General features: G+C 41.2%; 1 protein-coding gene across 4 annotated transcripts in view; it reads right to left on the bottom strand.

Moving 5' to 3' along the window:
* Positions 1-13345: 13345 nt before the first annotated feature.
* Positions 13346-20333, bottom strand: part of LOC106561385 (tetraspanin-9) — a 308158-nt gene continuing 301170 nt past the window's right edge. For all 4 annotated transcript variants that reach the window (XM_014125280.3, XM_082957325.1, XM_045688331.2 and 1 more), the window contains 2 exons: positions 19952-20035; positions 13346-17833 (listed from right to left, as the gene is read on the bottom strand). In XM_014125280.3, coding sequence (XP_013980755.1) covers positions 17762-17833; positions 19952-20035 — 156 coding nt within the window. In that variant the 3' untranslated portion in view covers positions 13346-17761. The remainder of the gene's footprint in view (positions 17834-19951; positions 20036-20333) is intronic.

The following is a 20333-nucleotide window of genomic DNA, read 5'->3' on the forward strand; positions in this document are numbered from 1 at the left end:
GACGACGTAGGAAGTGTCACGTTAGAGCAGAGATCCTTTGTAAAAGATAGAGATGGCAAAGAAGTTCCAGAAATGGTCAGACAGGCCACTTCCTGTAAAGGAATCTCTCAGGTTTTGACCTGCCATTTGAGTTCTGTTATACTCACAGACACCATTCAAACAGTTTTAGAAACTTTAGGGTGTTTTCTATCCAAAGCCAATAATTATATGCATATTCTAGTTACTGGGCAGGAGTAGTAACCAGATTAAATCGGGTACGTTTTTTATCCAGCCGTGAAAATACTGCCCCCTAGCCATAAGAGGTTAAGGTCTTACTCACGTCGGCTACGGAGAGCGTGATCACACAGTCATCCGGAACAGCTGATGCTCTCAAAAGCATGCCTCAGTGTTGCTTGCCTCGAAGCGAGCATAGAAGTGATTTAGCTCGTCTGGTATGCTTGTGTCACTGGGCAGCTCGCGGCTGTGCTTCCCTTTGTAGTCTGTAATAGTTTGCAAGCCCTATGGGTCTTGCGACGGGTATACAGAGATGACCAGTTTACAGAGGAGTATACAGTAGAGTGCAGTGATGTGTCCTATAAGGAGCATCGGTGGCAAATCTGATGGCGGAATGGTAAAGAACATCTAGCCACTCGAGAGCACCCTTACCTGCCGATCTATAAATTGTGTCTCCGTAATCTAGCATGGGTAGGATGGTCATATGAATTAGGGTTAGTAGACATCAAGCAAGCCAGTCAGTTGATTATTGACAAGTTTTTCCAACACTTTTGATAAACAGGGCAAAATAGAAATAGGCCTATAACAGTTAGGATCTGCTTGTTCCATCCCTTTAAATAAAGGATGAACCGTGGCTGCCATCCAAGCAATGGGATCCTCCCCAGAAAGGAGAGACAGGTTAAAAACGTTGGAGATAGGCTTGGCGATGATAGGGGTAGCAACCTTAAAGAAGAAAGGGTTTAAACCATCTAACCCAGATGTTTTTTGGGGGTCAATGTTAATGTGCTCCTTTAGCACCTCGAACTCAGTGACTACCTGCAGGGAGAAACTTTGTAGCGGGGCAGGGGAAAGGAGGGAGAAGCATTGGGGATAGTCGCATTAACCTGTTAGGGCTAGGGGGCAGTATTGACACGGCCGGATAAAAAACGTACCGGATTTAATCTGGTTACTACTCCTGCCCAGTAACTAGAATATGCATATAATTATTGGCTTTGGATAGAAAACACCCTAAAGTTTCTAAAACTGTTTGAATGGTGTCTGTGAGTATAACAGAACTCATATGGCAGGCAGAAACCTGAGAGGATTCTATATGGGAAGTGGCCTGACTGACAAATTGTTGTTCATCTTGGCTCTTTTTATTGAAGACTGAGGATCTTTGCTCTAACGTGACACTTCCTACGGCTCCCATAGGCTCTCAGAGCCCGGGAAAAAGCTGAACGATATCGAGGCAGCCTCTGGCTGAAACACATTATCGCTTTTGGCAAGTGGCCGATCAGAGTACTATGGGCTTAGGCGCGTGCCCGAGTCGACCCCATGCTTTATTTTCTTTCGTCTGTTTACCTAAATGGAGATTCCCGGTCGGAATATTATCGCTTTTTTACGAGAAAAATGGCATAAAAATGGATTTTAAACAGCGGTTGACATGCTTCGAAGTACGGTAATGGAATATTTAGAATTTTTTTGTCACGAAATGCGCCATGCTCGTAACCCTTATTTACCCTTTCGGATAGTGTCTTGAACGCACGAACAAAACGCCGCTATTTGGATATAACTATGGATTATTTGGGACCAAACCTACATTTGTTAATGAAGTAGAAGTCCTGGGAGTGCATTCTGACGAAGAACACCAAAGGTAATAACATTTTTCTTACAGTAAATCTGACTTTGGTGAGTGCTAAACTTGCTGGGTGTCTAAATAGCTAGCCCTGTGATGCCGGGCTATCTACTCAGAATATTGCAAAATGTGCTTTCACCGAAAAGCTATTTTAAAATCGGACACCGCGATTGCATAAAGGAGTTCTGTATCTATAATTCTTAAAATAATTGTTATGTTTTTTGTGAACGTTTATCGTGAGTAATTTAGTAAATTCACCGGAAGTTTTCGGTGGATATGCTAGTTCTGAACAAAACATGCTAATGTAAAAAGCTGTTTTTTGATATAAATATGAACTTGATTGAACAAAACATGCATGTATTGTATAACATAATGTCCTAGGAGTGTCATCTGATGAAGATCATCAAAGGTTAGTGCTGCATTTAGCTGTGGTTTTGGTTTTTGTGACATTATATGCTTGCTTGAAAAATGGGTGTCTGATTATTTCTGGCTGGGTACTCTCCTGACATAATCTAATGTTTTGCTTTCATTGTAAAGCCTTTTTGAAATCGGACAATGTGGTTAGATAAAGGAGAGTCTTGTCTTTAAAATGGTGTAAAATAGTCATATGTTTGAAAAATGGACGTTTTTGAATTTTTTAGGTATTTGTAATTCGCGCCACGCTATACCATTGGATATTGGTGAGGCTTTCCGCTAGCGAAACTTCTAGATGTATTAAGCATGCCAATTGCAAGCTCCCTCAACTTGAGACATCTGTGGCATTGTTTTGGTGACAAAACTGCACATTTTAGAGTGGCCTTTTATTGTCCCCTGCAAAAGGTGCACCTGTGTAATGATCATGCTGTTTAATCAGCTTCTTGATATGCAACATCTGTCAGGTTGATGGATTCTATTGGCAAAGGAGAAATGCTCACTAACAGGGATGAATTTTGTGTGAAATGGTTTACCTCTCTCTGAATGTAGTCCATGAGGTTCTGCAGATCCAGGTCATCCCTGTAGTACACGATAGATTTTTTCACAAACTTCTCCAGAGTGTCTCCGGTGTGGGGTCACAGAGGAGAGGGGGGTGTCAGATGAGTAAGATATTTAAGTACGTTTGTAAAGCACTATGTTCATGTATATCGGATTGTTTGAATATGGGAATGGTCCCTAGGGGACCCGTGTTGAGAAGGCTTCACGTAGGGGCCCATGGGCTGGAAGCATCGGGTCCTAATGTGCTATGACTGGTTTTATACCATATGCTTTTAGAGTTTTAATGAGCTTGCGGTTACCCTGGAGAATCTCCCCCTACCTCCCCTCTCCCTCCCTTGCTCCCTTGCATGCTAGCATGCCAGTGCACATCCCGAATGTCAGTAGCAGCAAAAAAATTTTAAGGGATATTGTTGAAATGGAACATTTGGTTCCACTTTGAAGTGGCAGAACATTTTGAATAATTTAGCGGATGGGGAGAGGATGATGCGAGCATTGTTAAACTGCCCTGTTTAGAAGTGGAGGATAGCACAGGTAGAGAGTAGGAACAAGACAAGCACCAGGCAGTAGGTACAGTACCAGACCCCAGGCAGTGTAGAAACAGTACATGGCTGAGTAGAATAAGCCTAAGACAGCTATGGCCAGCTGAGGGAATAAGACTAAAGTCAGACTGAAGGAGAACTGGAGAAGAGAGTAGACACATGCTGATAGTGGGTACAGACAGGTAAGGTATGGACAGTAAAGAGTATCACAGAGAAAGTATTTGGTCTGAAGGTACAGAGAGAAGTTGCTCATTAACAATGTTCCTAGTCCTGACCTTTGCCAACAGAAGGCCAAAAACTATTTGTGCTCAACATAATTTTAGAGCACTTCTTCCTACTGTATAGTATGAAGGTGGGTTGAAATGAGGAAAGGAGATTAGAAAATGCTTGGTCATACCGCCTTCAGAAGGTGAATGTTCTCTCGCAGGGCTCCGATGCAGCCGCAGAAGGTGATGAAGAACATGACCATGACCACCACAATCAGAATGACTGCAGGGTCAGTCAGGAACATGTCTCTGACCGTGTCTTCAAGAGATGATCACAGAAAACCATGTGCTGTGACCCACTAGCACAACCTACTAGGAGCTGGGGCATATATCTGGGCACCACCACTGGTGATTCATTTCACAGTTTCACAATGATATTGGAAAGCAAGAAAGCAAACCATGGAATTCTATTTTTATTGTAGAAAGTCAGGTATCGATTCATATTTTCAAATATGGTTTGGAATATGCTGAAGAAAATGGGTCATACCATATTGCTTTTTAACCTTTAAACGTATACCCCTATAGCAACAATCAGCAAGTAGAAGACCTGAAAGAGAACAAGACATAGATATGCATATGATCTCTTTACAATAGTAATAATAACACATTTTATTTTTAAAGGGAACATTTTTTTTTGGGGGGGGGGGGCCTATCCACCACCCTTCCATCTATAGCGCAAGTGAACAGCAAACCTGGTTTCAAAAAAAAAATAAAGCAACACCTCACGGCACAACGCGATGTCTCCCCCATGTGACCTACTTGTTGTGTGTATATACTGACATGTATGTGATAGATGCACACACACACATTAATGTTTTTAAATGTATGTAAATTGTAAAGTATTTTGTCTGTAATGTCGTTTCCCCTCAGCTACTCTTAGCCCATCCCATTACCCTTTTAGGATTTCCATTTGCTGTATATTTTTTAATTTTGCTGTGATGTTTCATATACATTCTGAACCTTTTTAATCGCATAGTATCTACAGATTGTAAATTAAGATTCATATTTTTACTAAGGGCTCTATTCAATCTGTATCGCTGAAACGTATAGCGCACTAGAAATGTTAAGGTCATTTCCTATTGAGCCGATATCTGCAGCGTTTACCATGAATGCAGTCTCCACTAAGGCGGGAACATTGCCTTTAAATTTCAGTCACACTGTAAAGCTGAATTTATGCTATATACTTGAATAGAGCCCAAAGAGCATTATTATATGGTTGATTGATTATGGCTTTCCACATCTCCCAACAGTGCTATTTGTAGGATTAGTTTGAATGTGATTGTTCAGCCATTCCCGAACCTGCGATCAGAATCAAGATACAGTACATGGGGCAAAACCAGAATAAGTGATCTAATGATTCGGTCTCTTCGGTGGCAAAATATAGTCAGAGTTGAGATGGTTGATTGCCCCATATACATAACATTCTGTTGGTTGCAATAATTTTGTATAATAATTTAAATGTAAAAACTTAGTTTTGACTCAATCGTTGTTTTGTGTATCAATTCATAAACCATGTGCCATGGAATCGACACATCGAAAATCTCTTCCCCAACTATTTTGCAACCTGTATGAAATGAATATATATTTTTAGATTATTTTCTTTTGCCAATTTTGATATTTAATAAATGGCAGATAAACAAATTCCCTACCATCTCCCCCTTCCACTTGCCTCCTCCATTTTTGTGGTAATGCTGCAATCAGTTGGTTGTATTTTAGGATAGAGCTAACATTTCCATATATTTTTGTTAACTGCCCATGTGACATAACTCCACCATTTTTATTGATAATATCACAACAACAAATAAAATCCATAAAGAATGTTCTTTTTTTTTAATCAATTAGTACATTTCAGTTTAACCAGAATATATGTTGTAATATTTGTTCTGTCTTTTCTGTGAGATGAAACTGGAATTGCAAACAGCTTTGTATAGCTTGTTTTTAGAAAGAGTGATGTTTTGAACATGGTTCCATTTCCAAGTAACCGAAAGTGAGAGGTTGTAATCTGGATGAAGTAAAAAAAGGCAATTTTTTAACAAAGGGTGAACAATTTTAATCTACTGGAGAACCAGCGTGGGTTTAAGTATAACTTTTGTATAACAGAAGCTTTTAGTGAGAGGCTTATATAGTTTTAGCCCCCGAACCCCCCGAAAAGAGCTTCAGGACATCAGATCACTAACCTCGATTTGGATGAAGATTTCTACTTCAACGAGTCGATGGCGCAGGACATATAGTTCACCCCTGTCCCTAATCCCGAGACTCGGAAAAGGAAGAAATGGCATAAGAGAGGCCAACGTGCGGGCACCCTTACGAAACTATGTCAGCGAGTAAATAACCGCCTCCGCTCTATTGGCAAACGTACAATAACTGGAGAAAAAAACTGGATGAGCTTTGTTCAAGGCTATCCTATCAATGGCGGAGCTGAAGAACTGTAATATCCAATTTCTCGGAGTCGTGACCAAATTTGGGAAACCATGCTCTAGATCATGTTTACTCCACACACAGAAACATATACAAAGCTCTCCCTCGCCCTCCATCTGACAATAACTCTATCTTCCTGATTCCAGTTTACAAGCAAAAACTCAAATCAGGAAGTACCAGCTCAATATGGAAGTGGTCCGTATGTACCCCCTCAACGCAGCACCCCCACCCCCAAACTACTTCCCACGGCTTTGAGTGAGTCATTGTTGAATCCATCAATTGTAACACATTTGGTGCATATTTCACAATTTTCAATCCAGTCTGCTTAATGTTTTGTAATATATTAAACTTGATCACTCTTGAATAAAATGTATGGTATAGTGTGTTTCCGAAGAGAAACTGTGTGGGTTATGCACACCAAGGACACATGAGGGAGTTAAAATGATTTGTTGTGGTGTCTTTCCTTTATGGAATCACAGTCTGAAAAGAGTTGCTGTCATGACCTTCTATGGTTAGAGAGCGAGACCTAGCAACAGTGTTCTTTTCCCTATACCACATCCAGACAATACATATGTAACACAGCAACACAGCTTGATTGGAGCTCCAGGGTCTTCTAATCAATACTGTAATTGCTGCTCTTAGGTTGGTTGGCTGACTAAAACATGGCTATTGTATTGGGACACTCTGTGATGAAAGTATTCCAGATATGTTTTCAGGCTTTGAAAGGGGAGAGTCTGAGCCAGGCCAGGGGACAAGACAGGAACAAAGCGCTGAAGGATTAGGCTGCAATACTGCAGTCTGGAGCCTGTCTCAGTGATGTTCGGCTGCAACTGATCCCCTGGCCTGGACGGTTCAATAACACACATTCAATCAATCAATCAAATGTATTTATAAAGCCCATTTTTACATCAGAAGATGTCACAAAGTGCAATACAGAAACCCAGCCTAAAACCCCAAACAGCAAGCAATGGACATGCAGCTGCAATATATTCCAGGTGGGAGTTGCTCCTGCACAGTGGTGGAAAAAGTATCCAATTGTCATACTTGAGTAAAAGTTATGATACCTTAATAGAAAATTACTCAAGTAAAAGTGAAAGACACCCAGTAAAATACTACTTGAGTAAAAGTCTAAAAGTATTTGGTTTAAAATGTACTTAAGTATCAAAAGTAAATGTAATCGTTAAAATATACTTAAATACAAAAAGTAAAAGTAGAAATAATTTTAAATTCCTTATATTAAACCTTTCTGGGAAAGTGTCTAGTTTCCTGAATTTCTGCCTGACTGATGTGCCCAAAGTAAACTGCCTGTTACTCAAGCCCAGAAGCCAGGATATGCATATAATTGGTAGCATTGGATAGAAAACCCTTTGAAGTTTCTAAAACTGTTAAAATAATGTCTGAGACTATAACAGAATTGATATGGCAGGCGAAAATCCAAAGAAAACGAAGGTTCTTATTATGGAAACCTATTGTTTCTATGTAAATCCGTCTCCCAGATTGCAATTCCTATGGCTTCCACTAGAGGTCAACAGTCTTTATTCAAGGTTTCCGGCTTGTTTTTTGAAAAGAAGAGGGAAGAGCACCGGAACAATGTCAGTCTTTCGGCGCGTGAGGGAGAGGGTGCGCGCTTACTAATTTTCATACTACTTTCCGTATGAAATATTATAGTTTATTTACATTTTAGAGTACCTGAGGATTAAATAGCAATGCCGTTAGACTTGTTTGGATGAAGTTTAGCGGTAGCTTTTTTGGACTCCTTTGTCTGCATGTTGAACAAGTGGATTACTAAAATCGATGGCGCCAACTAAACAGACTTTTTGGGATATAAAGGATTTTATCTAACAAAACAACCATTCATGTGGTAGCTGGGACCCTTAGGATTGCAAACCCAAGGGTCCCTGTGCTGGTTGAAAAATATGTTGATGTGGGGCGCCGTCCTCAGACAATCGCATGGTATGCTTTTGCTGTAAAGCCTTTTTGAAATCAGACAAAGCAGTTAGATTAACAAGAATTTAATATTTTAAATGATATAAGATACTTGTATGTTCATGAATGTTTAATATTTTGATTATTTATTTGAATTGCGTGCCCTCCAATTTCACCGGATGTTGTCGGCTATCCCTAACAGCCTATCGCTAACAGGCTGACTACACCGCTCGCATCACGTGCGCGAGCGTTGCAAAATAAATGTTGAAATCTATATTATTCAATTATTGCACCCACACTGCTCACGCGTGCCAACTAGAGTCTGTGTTGCCAAGTGCTAAAATAGAAGTCAGTTCTATTTCTGACGCAGATCACGCTGCAAGTCCTGCCTCTCACATCTCCTCATTGGTTTATAGAAGCAGGTACCCACGTGCCATCTCCTCATTGGTTATACCCACCTTGTTGACTGAAAGACGAACGAGGTCGGTGGCGGTAATGCACCTAATTTATGAAAGTTGCCAATTGCAATATAAATTCAAGAGAAGAAAAGGCCTGGAAGGAGGAGAGATGACTAGAAACAATTCGGTTGATGTGTGGATTAATTGGTGGAGTAGAGGACCTTGTGCATTTCAGGTAAAATAACAACTCAATGTTTATATCCCAGGACAAATTAGCTAGCAACAGCAAGCTAGCTAAATAGGACAAATTAGCTAGCAAGTGCAAGCTAGCTAGCTAAATTGCCATAAATGTTTAATGCTTTTCGACCTGTCCCCAAATTAGTATAATTGGTTCTTAGTTTGTTTTGATATTTTAACCTGCGTGTCGTGATCACGTTTGGTGTGGGGGGACAAAATACATTTATGCACGATGGTGCACGATGGCGAAGTTTTTAAGCAAACCAGACAGCACGATTTTCTTGTTTTTTTAATTTACTTTTAGCCAGGGGTACACTTCAACACTCAGACGTCATTTGCAAACGAAGCATTTGTGTTTAGTGAGTCTGACATATCAGAGGCAGTAGGGATGACCAGGAATGTTCTCTTGATAAGTGTGTGAATTAGACAAGCATTCAAAATGTAACTAGTACTTTTGGGAGTCAGGGAAAATGTAAGGAGTAAAAAGTGAATTATTTTCATTAGGAATGTAGTGAAGTAAAAGTAAAAGCTGTCAAAAATATAAGTAGTAAAGTAAAGTACAGATACCCCAAAAACGACTTAAGTAGTACTTAAAAGTATTTTTATTTAAGTACTTTACACCACTGTTCCTGCACAAAGAGCCAATGGAACTTCAATGTGACTCCCATCCCGTGATTGCTTCCGTGTCTCGTCTATAACATCATCTCTGTCCCATCCTTTATCTTATTCTAGCTGTCCGCTTCACAACCGTGCAGCAGCATCAAGCCCCATGTCTATCCGCCGCATGGCCACACACTCACAATGACAACATAGCCATGGTCTTGTGGGCTTTACGACAGCCATTCAGCCCCAGTGCCTGGTATGAGAGATTCATAAATTATAAATTAATAAATTACATCACAACGTGCTCATCAGAAAATATGCTCTTTAATAAACTGTGGTGTTCAAGACTTACTAGAAACACAAGCTCTACATTGAACAAATACAATACAGCCCAACTAACCTACAGATGTAGGATCTTAATTTGATCACCCTGTTGAGGGGGACTTTCCTGCAATGCAGAAAATTTAAAATGTTTAAAACATTTGAGGTTCAAAAACACTTCTGAAAGTTTGTAATTTCCACATTGAAATTTCAGACTTGATTTTGCCTTTCGAGAAATGTATCAACCCCTACAGAAATGTCAATTAATTATAATTCACATAATAATTCACATATTTCCTGTTGCTGCAGGATTAGTTTCCTGCTGTAGCAAACTGGTTCAAATTAAGATCCCATATCTGTATAGGCTTAGCATCTACAGTACAACAAACTTGTGATTTTGGGCATGTAAAACATTTCATGAAACTATTGTACTGTACATTTTGGATAATCAAAATTTCTCAGCACCATGATCAATTTTGTTTAGATTTTAACACAACCCCTGAGACTTCTGGCAAGTTTTGAGTATTAATTAAGGTTGCAAAATTCATAAACAACCATTGAAATGAGACAGTCATTTTCACCCACAACAAAGTTTCATTTTGACATATTGTTGATGTGAATGTCTAAATACTACAATTGTGAATTATCCAAAGGGAGCGTCTGCCTGCTGTTTTCATCTGAATGACATCTCCACATGTTTAATTAACTTTTTTTTTGCCCAACCCAACCCCAGAGTTATTTGACCACCATGCGAATCAGCTGCTATGTAAGGTTTGCAGGCTGCTGCCTAAAAAGGGGGGCTAGTAGCTGTGGTGCTGCCCTGCCATGTCTGGTAAGCACCAGAACTGTCCTGCAGGCCTAGGAATCAGGTTACAGAAAAATATCTCCAACCTCAGTGCTGCTGAATAGCCCGTTGGCCCGGAAGCTTTGGTGTACTGTCAACCTGTCTGTAAATGAGAATGTCTGTCTCTCTCAGTAAAGGACCACATTGAAGTCCCTGCGATCAATATTTATCTGTTGGCATATATAGGTTGTCTAGGTCCTCGGTGCTGATTAATGGACATTGTATATTGATTGTGGCCGCAATTCAAACAAAAGCCATTTCCGGTTGAGTCAACATCTGCAGCGTGTACTGTAAAATTAATGCGATCTCTGTGAAAGTCAGGAAAATTACCTTTAAAAGGTACATTGACGGCAAAGAACCCTTTGATTGAATCCTGGTCACAGTTTTACTACATTAGAGCATTGTCTGTAGGCTATTTATCAAATGTTCTGATGTTGGGCATAATCAATGAAAGTGGCCTTCAACATTGTGGAAATATGCATTTGACCTAAAAAGCATCCTCTCATTTCCTGTTCTTTCTCTCGCTGTAGACCAAAGTTAAAACCTGCTGTTGGAATGTTGTGGTCCCCCTGACCCCCAGTGTGTAATGCCCTCTGCGCTGGTGGTTGGATCCTGTCCTGGATGCTCTCAGGCTCCGCCTGGCTGGTTGACAGGTGACCCAGCCTGAGACTATAGACAGCAAAAGGTTGTGAGGTCACAAAGCAGTCCACTCTCAGGCTGCTGGACCAATGGCCTCTCCACCCACTGCCCTATTGAATACTTCAGAGCACCTCAGGTATTCAAGGACATCTGGAGGAACTGCAAAAGCCAAAGAAGGCAATTAATGGGCTCCATTCAATCAGATCCGCTTTAGCCAACTATCGCATATAGGTTATTTTGGGGAGTTGGAGGTGGAACTGCGCTAGAGCTGCCAAATCCACAAGTGGCTCCTGGCATTATACCGAAAGCGGACATTGCCATTGGCTGCACGGAGTTGCATTAGGAGAAATCCCATGCAGCCTTGATGGAACATGGGAATGTGAGATGGAATCTACACCTCCGTTATGATGACAGAAACCCTCATTATTTTTTTGAATGCTTTTTTTGTTGAATGCTTTTTCATTTTGAGCGTATAATGTCTATATAGCCTGCCCTACACTTTCTTAGTCTGAACTTCTAATGTGAGTGGGGTGTTGTGTCTTCGTGACAATGATCGCAAGAGCAGCTGCTCACAGATTTGACAGCTACAACACAGTTCCATCTCCATCACAGCTTAAACATCCGCTGTGCGGCTCTGTCTGCTATCGCCGGATAATGCTTGATCTGATTGAATCTAGGCTTTATTAGAGTATAAAAGAAGATAGTTTTGGTCATAAAGTCAGTTTAGTCTAAATCAGTTTTGTGAGATGTGGTAATTTGTCTAACTTTTCCAACCTGTAAACACACATCAAACCACACCCCGAAACCAACTCACATTTGAATTTAGTTGTGACAGCTAGCATATTTTACGAATTTTTTATCCCCAATTTGTAGTTACAGTCTTGTCCCATCACTGCAACTCCCATACAGACTAAGGAGAGGTGAAGGTTGAGAGCCATGTGTCCACCATAACACAGCCCTGCCAAGCCGCACTGCCCACTTAACCCAGAAGACAGCCACACCACTGTGTTGGAGGAAACACTGTACAACTGGCAACCAAAGTGCATGCACCATGCATGCGCCCGGCCCACCACAGGAGTCACTAGAGCTGTCCCCTAACCCAGACAACACTGGGCCAACTGTCCGCTGCCTCATGGGTCTCCCAGTCACAGCCAACTGTGACACAGCATGGGATTGAACCCAGGTTGGTAGTAACACCTTTAGCACTGCAATGCACTGCCTTAGACTGCTGCACCACCCAGGAGGCCAACATTTCATAATTAACCAAATCTAAAACAAAGCTAAATCAACTAATTGATGTGATCGAGTCCTTCAGCATTATGGCTGAAGCCTGATGGAGAAAGAGTGCCTTACCTTGAGTGGTTCAAGATAGCCTTCCAGTGCAGGATGGAATGAAGGTAGAGCACTGAGACTGAGATGTGCTTTTTCAACCATTTGGTCAAAGAGATAGCTGAATGTGTAAGCTGAAAAACACCGGTAAAACAAGTGAGCTGGATAAACCAATTTTTGGGGGAAAACATCCATTCTATGTTCGACAATGAGGTGCTGGGATGCGAGGCCGAATTGCTGTGGATGCCAGGGAATGGAGTGAAAACATCAGGTGGACTACATGAGAAGACTACTATAGGGGTTTTCTAGTTTTTCTTTCTACTGATGAAGAAAAAATACAGTATTACCCTATGCTGAAAAATCAAATAAAAAAATCCCCATTCATCATTTATTCTAATCACTTTATTTCAATACATATTACTAATACAAAATAGTATGTACAAAGGCTAAACTAGGTATTTTTTGCATAGACGGAACATTGAGGTTAAAGAAAGCCAGAATGGAATGGCACAGTAAACTCCAATAACTACCACACAGGAAGGACAGAAGGAGAACAGATAACTAACTCATGGGGGTAAAGCTCAGTAAAAATATACTCATGCCTACATCAAGCAGTAAAAATACTAGATAAAATGGCCAATGTTATAGGATGCTCATCATCTGTAGAAACCAACTCATAAAATCAGAGAGCGAGAGAGAGACTCTGATGACAACTGTCATTTGAGTTTCTATTACGATTAGTTCATCTCACTGTCTGCCGTACCGGTCCCTTAGGTTCAATTTAATTTTAAAGGCACATTTTGGGGGGGGGTTCTGGGTTTTGCTTGGTGTAGCCTAACCGCTGACAACAGCTCACTCATTGGTTCACTGCTGTTTGAAAATCTTACAATATACCAACATTTTATGTTATTCAGATTCAAACAATATTGTAAATACTGTATAGTTAACAGTGCCAACAAAAAAGCAACACATCAACAGTGTCAGTCTTCAAACATGAAAGGCAAATGAGTGTACAGGGTATCATGGAATTTTGCAACACACTTTCCTTTATTTTAAAAATAGCAGGATTTAAAGAATGAAATGTAGTGCACCACCTTATATTCAGAGTGATTTTACATGTAGCAGAAAAACTCCACAGGACAAGGCTGACAGGTAGCAGATAATACTGCCGTTTGCCACGACACTACATCAAACACACTATTCAAGAGCATACACTTCAGAACAGCTCAGATAGTCAGCTTTAGTGGTAGGGGATTAGAGAAGAGATTATAAAAATATGTCAAAGGTGGTAGATAGAAATGAGCTGCTTCCTTTCAAATTCCCTCATAGCCGACAAAACCCCAACAACCATTGTTCGTCTCTAGTCTGTGGCAGTGTTTCGATGTGAAGAGAGTAAATACTTAATGCTCATTCCAAATCCATGCATGAAATGTATCTCTCACTACAAGCTGCAATAGTGTAAAAACATGAATAGTACTAACCTCGAAAAACATATGAACATTTCATATACACTGCTCCTGAATGAAAATGTACAAATGCAAACAAACTATCAAAGGAATAAAATATTAATAAAATAACAATTAATGGGTAGGATATTAGTTAACACCCATACAGCTGAGAAAATGGTTTCCAAAAATATACAGTCAGAGAGAGCGTCAGGTGTTAGTTGGTAAGATCCTGCTGTCATTTAGAATTGACTTTCATATCAAATGATGCCAATAGGTATTAGGTTCATGAGTTCCTTCCTATTGTAGAGGTGCAACTGCAACAGTTGATCATTTGTGAAATGAGATTATTTACACCCAGGACTAGCATAAACTAATGCAGTAAAAGGAATTATGTTGCTTAGTCAGTGTCATCTGAGATTTAACACATTCCACAGGGCAAGGATGGGCAGGCATTAACAAAAGTGGTACAGGCATGGTTAAAAAGACATACCACAGATAATAGAATAGCACTCTTAATTCAAAAGATGTTCGTATATCCTCCTACTCGGACTGCATGTTCCTCCCTCAAAACGGGACTTGGATAAATGCCTGTGGCAAAGTTAAGACAGGAAGGTGGTTTAGTTGCACCTTGAACAGGAAAGTTTTTTTTTAATCTTCAACTCTCCCATCTAACTATCCTTCTATAATCCCGAGGATAAAATACTAATAATGTTATGTTCTCCGGATGACTGACAGTGAGCTTCAGACAAAACAAAGCCAAGTAGAACATAGTAAAACAGCATATTGTATAAAAGCAAGAGACAAAAACAATTTGAGTTAAAGTAACAGGCCTTCTTATACTGCACCCCTACGAACATGAACAAACAACAATTGTTAAAACACTGAGAAACCAATTGACAATGGGAGAATGTGAGAGAAGCAAAGACATGAATGAATTCCTTCAGAAGAACAGAAACATTTCTGAATGGTTGAACACTGACATTTCAAAGAGGGCAGTGACAGTTACATGAATGACAACGGAAAAACAGTTTGGGATTTTGAGATGATTCTTGAACCACGTCTGACGTCTTACATATAAACAGTGTGAAGCCGGTTCGTCTTCAGGATTTTTAAATATATATCTATCTATCTTCATGCTGAAGAGGCTATTCTGCATTTCATTCAACATCAAACCATTCCACCCCAAATCAGTTCACACAATGTGGCAATGTCAGACTTTTAAAATACAATAATGATCACAGATATGATCAGTTGAGTCTATGATGTTAGATGCAGTATTACTTCTGGGAGCAAGCATAGTGACAAATAAAACTCCCCTCACCACCACCCAATCTTCTCAAGGGAGAGGGTGCAAGGATTTACAAGGGAGGTACAAGGGATACACATGTAGGTCTACACTCTACAGCAAACAAGTTCTTAAGGGACCAAAAACAACTGTCACGTCGCTACAAATGTCTATCCTGGCATGTACCTTGCAGAATTTGCTGGAGCGCTAAATTGTGACGACTGTTTGTGGATGCACCCAGGCTGAGGGGATGTGAAGCCTGTGCTTTACATCAGCAGCTGTCATGTTTTCCCTGTGGAGTATGATGGGGGCATCCGGTGAATCAGACGTAAAGGTGAGCAACAACCAACTGAGCCTGTGACGCAGCTACACACAAACCAGCATCTGCTGCAATCTACCACTATGTGGAGTATGTACATCCCAATATGTTCAAATAAAGATGTCCTAATCAACCTTAATTAATGACCTTAGATGATCCTGCAGATGATCCTTACTGCAGACGGAGAGTGTAAAAGCTAGGCAGCAGTGTCTCTGAGCTAGCTGTGTTTGGTTACATTACCTCTACTTCCCCTTTATTCTCCATGTAGCAGCAATGCAGTGTCAAAGTTCTTACACTTCTTATCCCAAGCAGAATCCTAGCTCCTAACCCTCCTACATTTGTAAGATTACATTTTTTAGCTTTGCAACTTCTGGGCCCGATTATCTAAGTTCTTATCAAATTTCCCAAAGTACAGTAAACATTCAGCCAGTTCAGTCAACCTCCATGTTAATAATGAATCCGTTTATCGATTACTACAAGCAGATGGTTGGCAGTGAATGCCTCTTAAAGTTCCCTCTTCTTCTGCATGATGACATGTTAAAGGAAAACTGGGTTGCGTTCATTAGGGCAAACATTGGAAAATGTGCGTTTCCAGATAGTCCCACACTGTTTCGGTCTGTTTTGATGGTGCCTAATGGACATGACCCTGTTGGTAAAGCCCTCCTAAGTAGTTTAGAGTGTAGTTATCCAAGTGGCCTGAACAGAACTACACTTGTTGTTCAGGACTCCTGTGGTTGAGCCATACAATGACCTACGTTGTGGCGCTAGTAAAACGACTTGACCTACAGGAGGCGTTGCCGTATCTAAAACACTGCATCGCCTTTTGATCTGATTCCCTCCCTCACCTTCCACCCCCTCTGTGACAGACTGAAGCAGGGGATGTGCTTTGAAAACTACAACAGCAGTAGCATCGAGACTAGAGGTATAGATAGATACATCATCACTTAGTCTAGCAGGAATGTCAGTGGAAATGTGTACTGCGAAGATAGTTTCTCGCCCCCCTGCCGTTCTGACATGTAAAAAGAAAGAAAGAGAGTGAGAGAGAACGAGATAGAGAGGGATTTTTTTTAAAGAGTTCAGGTGTGCCAGAGGAGAAACACTGCAGAGAAACTCTTCTGACGATCAATGCTGTAGTAGACGTTTGAAGGCAGCCATCCATCCAGCAGATCTGTTCTCTCTCTCCTCTCAAATCGCATGCTGCCTCCACTGCGGTAGCAGCTCCATCAGTCTGATCTAATGCTGCAGTCACTAGTCTCAGCCCTCAGAGAGAGAGAGAGAGCACCAGATAGCTCTACGTGTCAGTCCTGACGGGCCAGTATTAAACACATTTATTTTTTAACAGTCTATTTATTTTATTTCAGAATGGAAGTACTGGTGGTTATAGACTATCTTAAGCTGAATCTAGCTATCTTAAGATGAATGCCCTAATTGTAATTCACTCTGGATAAGTGTCTGCTAAATGACTAAACTTTGAAATGTAAATGTAGGATGGGTGGAAGTTGAAAAGAGAACAACACTGGTATGTTTCTTTGTGTGTTGCGATGGTTATCTAGGTGATTTGGTTGAAATGACTATTGATTTCAAGAATTGTAATTCTTCCTATCACAGAAAATTCCTGACGTTCCAAGATCCTGTCTGAATCCAGAGCACCACGCACTAAGGACTCCTGGCATTATTACCTTGATCCTGACCTCTGACCTCTGATCATCCACAGCCTCTAATCATGTCTCATCCATTTTACAGCTCTAACAAGAGATAAGACTTAGCATATCAAACACTCCATTCCATATGAGCATAAAGAACACATTTAGAAAAAAAAATCATGTTGTATTGGGGGAAAAAAACATTGTTGTCTGACATTTTCAATAACAAAAAGTTCCAGGGAGTAGAAAACTAGCATGCTATGTTGGAGCCTATCATCATTCACAAGGGAAAGTTAACATAAATAATCAACACGACAAAATCCATGAAAGCCAGGAGGGAACTATAATATCGGTTTTCTTGTCTTCGCTTTCTTTGCCTTGCAGGGGGATGTGAGTATTAGTAAAGCGTTTGTCGTTTCAGAAAATCCGTACTTCCCACAAAACTGTTAGTACAAGCACCACAAAAATAGAAATGTACTTCTGAAGAGGAGAGCGATAACCTAAGGGTTCCTTGCCAAAAGTATATTTGTCCTTTTATCTTCCAGTCCCATTTTTCTTTGGCAAATGAATGGTGGAGTGGACAGAGCAGAGGAGGAGGGTGACACAGCTGTAGTCTGTACTGGGTTTCTGGGAACAATGGGGAGGCTTAGTGATGCAGTGGGTAAGGAGGGGATAGGGGGTCATCCAGAGTCTTTCCCATCAGGCAGCGTATGGGGCTCCTTTCACTGTGTGCCGTCTGTCACCCGCTAAGCGTCGTACTTCTTCCCCGTTCTATGGATTTGGTGGAACAGTGTCATGGAGAACGCCATGCCGAGGAGCTGCAGAGGAGAGGGAGAACCCAGTGAATTTGAAGTCTAACTAGGTTTTATTATTGTTATTGACACAGTGAATGGTACAGCGCAGCTAGCTCTGAGTGATGTGTACGATCTTAATTTGAGCCAGTTTGCTACAGCAGGAAAAAAATCCTGCAGCAACAGGAAATGTGAATTATTATGTGGATTATAATTAATGGACATTTTTGTCAGACATTAAGTATCTGGTATAAAAAAAAATCTATTGTCTGTGTCAAATAAAATAAAATTGTATTAGTCACATGCGCCGAATACAACAGTGAAATGCTTACTTACGTGCCCCTAAACAACAACGCAGTTTAAAAAAAATATGGATAATAATAAGAGATAAAAGTAACAAGTAATTAAAGAGCAGCAGTAAAATAACAATAGCGAGACTACCAGTATAGAGTCAATGTGAGGTGGCACCGGTTAGTTTAGGTAATATGTACATGTAGGTAGAGTTATTAAAGTGACTATGTATTGATGACAACATAGAGTATCAGTGGTGTAAATAGTCTGGGTAGCCATTTGGCTAGATGTTCAGGAGTCTTATGGCTTGGGGGTAGAAGCTGTTTAGAAGCCTCTTGAACCTAGAGTTGGCGCTCCGGTACCGCTTGCTGTGTGGTAGCAGAGAGAACAGCCTATGACTAGGGTGGCTGGAGTCTTTGACAATTTTTCGGGTCTTCCTCTGACACTGCCTGGTATAGAGGTCCTGGATGGCAGGAAGCTTGGCCCTTGTGATGTACTGGGCCGTTTGCACTACCCTCTGTAGTGTCTTGCGGTCGGAGGCCGAGCAGTTGCTATACAAGGCAGCGATGCAACCAGTCAGGATGCTCTCGATGGTGCAGCTGTAGAACCTTTCGAGGATCTGAGGACCCATGCCAAATCTTTTCAGTCTCCTGAGGGGGAAAAGGTTTTGTCGTGCCCTCTTCACGACTGTCTTGGTGTGCTTGGACCATGTTGGGGTGGCAGGTAGCCTAGTGGTTAGAGTGTTGGACTAGTAACTGAAAGGTTGCAAGATCAAATCCCTGAGCTGACAAGGTAAAAATCTGTTGTTCTGCCCCTGAACAAGGCAGATAACCTGCTGTCATTGAAAATAAGAATTTGTTCTTAACTGACTTGCCTAGTTATTGGGCTCTGCTGCCTCTGAGACAGAGAGGGTAGGTGATAGTAGAGTGACAGAATGCTGGAGTTAGACAGGTAGGGAAGACAGGAAGGGTAGACAAGGAGACAGACAGGTAGGGCACACAGAGAATCACACAATAACAGAACATAGTCAGACAAAAAGGAAAGTGAGTCAGACTTCTGAGTCAGGTACTTTAGGTTAGTCAGAGAGACAGACCACAAGGACAGAGAGAGAGACAGGTACTTTAGGTTAGCCAGAGAGACAGACAGGTACTTTAGGTTAGCCAGAGAGACAGACAGGTACTTTAGGTTAGTCGGAGAGACAGACAGGTACTTTAGGTTAGTCAGAGAGACAGACAGGTACTTTAGGTTAGTCGGAGAGACAGACAGGTACTTTAGGTTAGCCAGAGAGACAGACAGGTACTTTAGGTTAGCCAGAGAGACAGACAGGTACTTTAGGTTAGTCAGAGAGACAGACCACAAGGACAGAGAGACAGACAGGTACTTTAGGTTAGTCAGAGAGACAGACCACTAGGACAGAGAGAGAGAGACATGTACTTTAGGTTCGCCACAGAGACAGACAGGTACTTTAGGTTAGTCAGAGAGCGGACCACAAGGACACAGAGACAGACATGTACTTTAGGGTAGACAGAGAGTAAGACAAGAAGGACAGACATGAGGAACATTGAGATGCAGCAGCATGCTGAGAGCTCTTTATCAGGTCTCATATCACTTCCTGGTGTCTGGCTCTGGTTCCAGCGCCAGCGTTCGGCACAGCGCCAGGGGGATTTGATTCCCTCAGACAGGACCAGGGTACACCAGACATCATCTTCAATATTTCAGTATGGCAGAATGTGTGTGTGTGCTACTACAACCACTGAGCATGGACCTTATTACGGGGCTGTCTCTCACAGTGAGGGTGAGAGAGGAGTCACACACACACACACACACAGGCTCCATGGAGAGCTTGCTGCTTACCTGCACTACCAAGATGCACATGCCAATGGTTCCCATGAGATGCTTATTGTCATCGAGCCACTCCTCCACCTTCTCATAGCAGCCCTAGGGGACAGAAGGACAACAATAGAAGAGTGAGTGGACACTACCACTTGACAGAGAGAGAGTGAGATAGAAGAGAGAAGGATACAGGGTGATGGAGAAGATATAGAGGAATAGTTAGTCACTTGATGGAGATGAATAATGGTCTGCCGAAAATGGCAATTGTCAAGCAATTTAACATGATCAATTTTGAATGTGGGAAGACATGAAATATTTCAGACAAACAAGGGCATTCAGAAAAGAACACAGATGCAGTTAAATCACTGTAGCTATCATCTCTGGTTCATGCATACGGTTAGAT

This window comes from Salmo salar, chromosome 10, assembly GCF_965601325.2.
Source record: "Salmo salar chromosome 10, fSalSal1, whole genome shotgun sequence".
NCBI lineage: Eukaryota > Metazoa > Chordata > Actinopteri > Salmoniformes > Salmonidae > Salmo > Salmo salar.